Here is a 7,681-nt window from a genome sequence, read left to right on the forward strand (position 1 = left end):
GATGGATCTGCACCAACTGGAAGCAAACAGGAAGCAACTGAATTGATAAGCTGTAAACTACTTCCTACACCTCTGCCCTGCAGCTGGAGTAAACATCTGCCAGCAGTAAGTGACAGTTTTGTTAAAAATGAGTGTTTTCTTGACATATCCACCGCAGCAAGTCATCCATCTTATTTGTATAAGCATTTTGACTCTGAGCGAAACACTGAGGCAAAGTGATGGATTGGCACCAACTATTTGAAGAAGCAAGGAAATACTGAATGGGTAAGCTGAACACGTAAAAAAAGAAAAAAAAAAAAAGAAAAAAAACTTCTTCACTCCGATCCAAGTGCTGAGTTAGAAAGAAAGCAAGAAATAAAGTTGAGTTGAGCTCCACTGCACTCTGCATGCTGTGAGCTTCAACTCTGCTGGTAAGAATTCATTAAATCCCTTCAGCTATGTGGGTGAGCAGCCCACCAGCTGTCTGCGCTAAAGGATTACACACCAAGTTTTTGGGAGTTTGGCCCTTTGGTCAACTGACCTGTTAAGTGATGAGAACATAGACACCAAAATCATCCATGTGTCCCTGGTAGATCAATCACTCTGGTGCTTCATGCTAACACTTTAGCTACACTATGTTGAGTGATAGTAGGCGACTAGCATTATCACAAAGTAAGATGAATGCTATCGGACAGAATGTTATTTTTGTATATTTCAAGTATATTTTGTCAATTACCTGCACAAAACCTCCAGACTTAGCCATATATCGTTTAGGATTACTTACCTTTTAGCTGTAGAGCTGCTACAAGTTCACATTTCCTCACTTTTGAGATGACGCTAGTCGCCTACTGTCACTCAACACAGCGTATGCTAAAGTGTTAGCATGGAGCAGCAGAGCCAACGATTTACCAGGAACACATCGATGATTTTGGTGTCTGTGTTGGATTGGATTGGATTTATTTTGAAAGTTAAAATAAATACATGCACATTTCGCTCCAGATGAAGCCCAGCACATACATTTAAATAACAATCGAGGATAAAGTAAAGTCACAGTAAAGTCAACGACTTAATTCCACTGTGGTCCTCTTACGAACAATACATAAACAATGCATACTTTACATAACAATGCATATATTAGAGAAAAAAAAAACACCTGTGTACAAATGCAGATTATCCAGTTTTTCCAAAAAATATTTTTTTACTGACGATTTGAACTGTTGTTTTGATTCTGTGGTTTTTATTGACGCTGGTAGACCATTCCAAGTTAACAGCTCCAGAGTAAGCAAAAGTGCTTTTTCCTATCAATGTCCTAAAACTCTGGGTTATCACATCAGTGTCACTGGCTCTGGTCCTATAATTATGAGAGTGACTGACTCGGGTGAAGTAGCCTCTAAAATAATTGAACGCAGTGTCATTTTTGACACTGCGTTCTCATTACTCACCAGTAAGTTGACCAACGGGCCAAACTCCCAAAATCTAAGTCTCTATATCTCAGAAAGTCAAGTCGCTAATAATAAAGGAGCTTTTTCCTGCTAAATAGAATTTCTTCCATAACTGCATCAAAAAAATAACCTTTTCCCTTCAACTCTTATTGCGTTGCAAAGCACTTCTCTGTCAAACCACCGTTCTAATCTCTGACATCTATTTCCTGGGTGTTATGGCTCTGACCTTTGCACTCTTTACTACTGGTGTCTTGTACCATCCAGGAATTTAAGCTTACACTGCTGCTGCACTCACTGTAAGTCACTCTGCATGACGGCATCGGCTAAACGCTGAGAACGGAGATGAGAATGTCTGCGAGGGAAAGGTTTTCGACCAACAGCGGCGTCTGATTTCACAATGTTGACTCTCCCAATTATAGCGCTGTGGCTCGGGGGGGGCGGCGGGACGGCAGGAGACTGAATCGGGTCACTGGTTTCAGTCCAGGCTGTGACACTTAGAGTGCCGCTCGTTTTAACAACCCCCCCGTCTAAAATTACCTCCAGGGCACCATAGGCAGGAAATGGGTTAACCATTAGCAGTAAAAAAAAAAAAAAAAGATTAGCCCATCAATACCTAACTTTAAATGACCCCATTACCTTTTCAATTTAGTTTAATTCAATCCAAATGCCTTCTGTCCCATGTGAGGAATTTGGTTTTGCAGACTCGGTTTAAACTAAAACACACTGAGCAGGTGAGACAAGCATCAGTGGATAAAACCAGAGAAGAAGTCAATCAACCTGGAAGGGAGCCGGCACAGGGCTTGGCTATTAAAGCAGTAGAGTTTTATATGAAAATGGTAAGTTTTATATGAAAATAAACCCATCTCACCAGACTAAATCACAAATTCTGGCTGGAACAGATAAGAGCGTCCAATCCCCACTAATTGAGATGCTGTAGATTCTCCCTATTTGCCCAAATTACATTCTGAGGTCGGGTATGAACACTGTTTCACTGCACAGGAATTCTGGGTATTGAAGTTCAAATTCTTCAAACAGTAAGTTGACTAGTGCAGCTTTAACGAAGGCATCAAATACGCTGAACCATGGAACACTTGGGGCTAGGAGTGTGTGTGTGTGTGTGTGTGTGTGTGTGTGTGTGTGTGTGTGTGTGTGTGTGTGTGTGCGCACTCACCCGAAAGTCGATGCCCACAGTGGAGATGAAGCTCCCGGCTAGAAAGGCTCCGTCTTTGAAGCGAACCAGCAGACAGGTTTTCCCCACGCCAGAATCCCCCACCAGCATCACCTGATACAGACAGAGTCTTATGAGTGTTTGTGTGTGTGTGTGTGTGTGTGTGTGTGTGTGTGTGTGTGTGTGTGTGTGTGTGTGTGTATGTGTTTTAGGGGAAGGCGTTGCAGGTAGGAAGGGAAGAAGCTCGGGTGAAAACATTCATTCTTATCCACAAATACACAGGAGCTTAGTCCACACAACACAACACAATACACACACAATTCACACACACACACACACACACACACACACACAACACACACACACACACACACACACACACACACAACACACACACACACACACACACACACTCCAGACTCCCATCTACAGAGGAAACAAAGCATCTCCATTCAGTTGAGAGGGAGACAGCAGATTGTATGGAGCTGTGGGACAGAGAGAAGAGAGGAGGGAAGTCTCTCTGGATCCAGAAAGATGAAACCTGGAATCTTCCTTCCTTCCTTCCTTCCTTCCTTCCTTCCTTCCTTCCTTCCTTCCTTCCTTCCTTCCTTCCTTCCTTCCTTCCTTCCTTCCTTCCCTCCTTTCTCACCTGGTATCACTGTTTTTTTTCTCTGATCAGTTCTTGGACGAGTTATGTTTATGTCTTTTTCTTTCTTTCTTTCTTTCTTTCTTTCTTTCTTTCTCTTTCCTTTCTTCCTTCCAGTTTTTGAACCTGTTATGTTTTGTTGGGTGTCTATTTTGTTTGCCATTCTATTCCCTTCCTTCCTTCCTTCTTTCCTTCCTTTCTCTCTCTCTCTCTCTCAATTCAATTTCAATTCAATGTGCTTTATTGGCATGACAGTTAAAAACAAACAATATTGCAAAAGCTCTCTCTATCTCTTTCATTGTTCACTTTTGCACCCATTTATGAGTTGTTGGGTGTCTATTATGTGTCCATCAACTGTATGTAGCAGAGACATTCTATTCTATTCTATTCTATTCTATTCTCCTTCTTTCTTTGATTGACTGGCAGCAGTTGACTCTGATATGGGGATTCAGTGTGTTTGATTTGCAGTGAGAAGTGATTTGTGAAGAGGCTGAAGTGTTACGGCTGTGTGTGTGTGTGTGTGTGTGTGTGTGTGTGTGTGTGTTGTATGATGTGGAGGCTTTCAGCACTGAGCGGAGAGTATTTTGGCACGGCTGTCATAGCAACAGTTGCTACTGTTAATCAGGTGGGAAATTAACAGCAGCTGCCAGCCAAACGGTGATCATTTTGGTTTGCGTATGTTTAATGCAGATGATTGGAAGCGTTATTATAACCGTTTGTGCTCAATTCTTAATTAGATTCTATTTCATTGTTGTGTGCTGTTGCTGTGTGCTGCTGCAACGCTCCAATCTCCCCACAGGGATCAATAAAGTTGGTCTTGTTTTGGCTTGTAAATTGGCAGCCTTAACTAATTAAATACTATAATATCCCTACAGGAACCTTTAGTGTGTCTGTGTACCTCAATAGTGAGTTTATCATATTTTATGGTATTTTTATTGTCTCCTATGATATTCCTGTATCATATTTTGACCTATAACCTGTAGCTGGATGGTAGTTGAAAGTTTTGATGTGGTATTTGTAGGCTACAGCATTCTTTTAAAATCTATTATGGGATTACTATTGTTCTCTCTTATAAAAGAGGGAACCAATCATCATTTGAAGGAGCTATTCTATTCTGAAAACGTCGCTGGTTAGTACAAAAGAGAAAGTGTCTGGTGAATTGTAGGATGCTTTCTTTCTTTTGTCCACTGCCGGTAAACAAAAGGCTTCCTGCGCGGCTGTTAATTAACGTCATATATAACTGTGGCTGTTGCGCACACCACGGCGCAGTTTATGTTCCCGCCGGCCGCTCTGCGCGCGCCATGCGGCCGATGAAGACGCAGCTGGACTCCCAAACTTCAGGAGCGCTGCGCGATGCTTTGTGTAGAGAAACGCGTCTGAGAGCAGTTACACACTGGGGACAAAGAAACTTCTGAACAAAATCTTCATCCGTATGCATTCTCTTAATATTCTGCTACCCGCTTGTCAGTGAAATAATCGTGAAATTAAATTAGTCCTCCCTTGTCTGGGACCCTGAACCCGCTCAAGGACGCCTGGAGGTCCGCTTTGGGAATCCATGATGCAGAGGAGGCTACCATCAAGCTCTTCCATCATGATATGTATCGTAGGCTAATTCATAAAGACAGCTACTCCACAGCTCAGTCACATCTCCATAATTTGGACTGCATACGCTTCCAACCACTGCAAAAACGATCCATCTTAACAAGTCTTTCAAGTATTAAAATTGTATTCATTTTTTTTAACAGTAGCCTAAATATGCTAATGGAGAGAGATCTTTTCACTCCTCTCCATGCAAATCAATCTGCTTCACTAATTTCCGTGAATCAAGTGTCAGTTGTTGGCACCAGCGGAGTGATCTGCCTTATTCTGTATTGATCCGAGACATCAGAAGGAGAAACACGTTATGATGATCTCTTCTACTGACCTGAGGTCAGTCTGTGCCTCTCAACACACTGAGCTGAATCAGCCTCACCTGTGTAACTGAACCTCCTGTAAGAAGATGCGAGTCCTGTCAGACAGAAGCTGATGAAGGCAGCCTGCTGTGAAACGCTTTGAAAGATTTTTTTTTTATTGTCCAATTAAATGTAAGCATCGGAGCTGAGTGTGCGGCGACTGTTTGTTTGAATTGATCCAAGACATTCACACTCGTTCCTGAATTGGAAACAAGTGGAATTACAGTAGAACTTTGAATTAACAAGTGACCGATGTACAGATTGTCACCACGATGTATGTTTCATGTGTTTTAGATATCAGCCCCTAGTCTACTGTCTCTTTTAGCTATGTGTTAATTGTTTTTACCTGAATACACAACAAATCTCCCAACTGGGATAATAAAAGATTGATTGGTTGATTGATTCCAGTCTCAGAATTTGTAGAAAAGTAAGACTGAATGTGAGGAAACCAGGACGCTCCCGGCTCTCTGCTCACCTTGAAAGCGATGTCATAAAACTCTCCGCTGTTGCTGATGGACGGTCTGCTGGGATAAACCAGGCCGCTGGACGGAGCGGCAGCGGCGGCCAGACCCTTCCCGCTCCGCCCGCCGTCTCTGCCGCTGCACGGCGACGCCTTGGGGGGCTCTTGGCGCCTCCTTTGCCTTTCACTGCCTTTTTCCTGGACATGGCTCTCCGGACAGTTTAGCTCCGAGGAATTAAGATTAAAAAGGGGCAAGTAAATGAAACAACCGAGGTGCGTTTTATTTTACTATCCAACACTTTCCTTGTTGAGTAGCAGGTCGAGAAACGCCGGAGAGAAAGAACTTCACCTGTGCGTCAAAATCATGACTGTGCCGCAGCTGTGCGTAAAGCGTCAATTGTGAACAGTTTCGCTGATTAAATTGGCCGCGAAGACTCAGAAATAGAAAGCGCAGGAGTTTCCAGCTGTTGTCTTGGCGGAGTGGAGCTGATACTGGCTGCCAAACTGTAAACAGCTCTCTCTCTCTCTCTCTCTCTCTCTCTCTCTCTCTCTTGTAGTGAGATGTTGGGAGCGCGTATCTAGGAAGGCATGGCTGTTGAACGGTGCGCTTAAAGGCGCAGTGTGGCCAGTGTACAGGATGGTGACTTTGGATTTGGATCGAGATACTTTGAATCTGTACAATGGAAACCATTGTAGTATAGTTGTCCCTGTTCATGCATTGGTCCATCTACACTACGACTCCATGAAAAAAGCCCGTCTCCATAGATCTCATTGGCTGCGCAGAATCTTTCTTGCGCCAAAATGTTAACAAATAGAATGGCAGGTGTCTGATTGATTGACTGTTCATGAAACATCCCCATCCAGGTTCTGCCTGTCCTACCTAGAGAGCCAGAGAGCTCATGGAGGAAAAACTAATTATTCCTGTTTGTAGCCGTCCGGTCTTGTATGCTTCAATCGCGAATTTATTTAGGAGTAGGCCCTGTTCACCTACAAAACATCCAGAAGATTCAAGTGTAGCATTGTTAAACAGCAGGGGCATGAGTTCACTGTAAGAGAGGAGGGAACATTAACACTATCAAGCCAGCTAGCACTAATTGCTCCTAACTGAAAATGCAAGCTGACTGCATGTTCTATTGGCCAATTGACCCTTCGCTAAGCCCCGCCCCCCTTGGTTACTGTTGCTACGCCTGTCAAGCTTTCGCACCCGGCATGTAAATATGGCGTTTTCAACGATATTAGTGAGAGATATTCCAACGGAAATAATAGCAAATTTCTGGAATAATAGTTATGAAATATCAGAGAGAAGTAGACAGAAAAGACTATGAAGACTGTGTGTGAGGTCTTCCACACTGTTTAATCCATATCTCATCTCTCCTCTAGTGTTTTTGGCTTCGGAAAAGCGAAAAATACGACACCCCCCTCTAAACTTTGAGAATATCTGCTGTCGGACCGTTTTGGCATTTTCCCTTGTTCTGAAAGCTTGACAGGCCTCCCGCACCTAGTTACGGTTGCTAACGTAGGATTGGACAGTGGCCGTTCTAGGGAGGGGCTTAGCGAAGGGTCAACTGTATGTGCAGCTGTTTAGTTTCATAAGGCTAATATCTTCTACCTGTACAAGGGGAAATTTAGCCTCCCTTCATTTCCATTTTCTGTGTAGAGGATCTGTATTTTGAAATGATAAAAAATGTGTGAGATATATGTGCAGAAACATTTAGCTGTATTTTCTATTCTTCTATTCTATTTTTCTTGATACTTAGCCTATTTTTCCTAAGTGTTATGTGGATTGTGTATTCCTGGTATTAATCTGTACTGGGGGAGTGGGGGGAAGCTGGTACGTTGATTTCTCTTTGACAGTGACTTTTTGATCATGTGTTTTTCATATTGATTGAATAATTAATTGAACTGTATGCATATACGTAGCCTATTTAAGTGTCACTTCCACTTTGAGCAACACAACTCTGATGATGGCTTATTGCTGAAACGCGTCCGTCTTTGTGCTCTATAGCTGCCCATTTAATTAAAAGACAAAATGAC

At 42.8% G+C, this 7,681-nt stretch overlaps 1 protein-coding gene across 1 annotated transcript in view; it reads right to left on the bottom strand.

Annotated features, from left to right (window-relative positions):
• The window catches only part of LOC139656355 (ras-related protein Rab-26-like), a 100,749-nt gene extending 94,896 nt beyond the window's left edge, over positions 1 to 5,853 (bottom strand). The window contains 3 exon segments of the mRNA XM_071533905.1: positions 2,593 to 2,703; positions 5,663 to 5,806; positions 5,809 to 5,853. Coding sequence (XP_071390006.1) covers positions 2,593 to 2,703; positions 5,663 to 5,806; positions 5,809 to 5,853 — 300 coding nt within the window.
• Positions 5,854 to 7,681: the final 1,828 nt, after the last annotated feature.

This window comes from Centroberyx affinis, unplaced genomic scaffold (assembly GCF_046629955.1).
Source record: "Centroberyx affinis isolate AG114_WGS23_722 - 3 ecotype Tasmania unplaced genomic scaffold, CSIRO-AGI_Caff_v1 ptg002455l_1, whole genome shotgun sequence".
In the NCBI taxonomy this organism is placed as follows: domain Eukaryota; kingdom Metazoa; phylum Chordata; class Actinopteri; order Beryciformes; family Berycidae; genus Centroberyx; species Centroberyx affinis.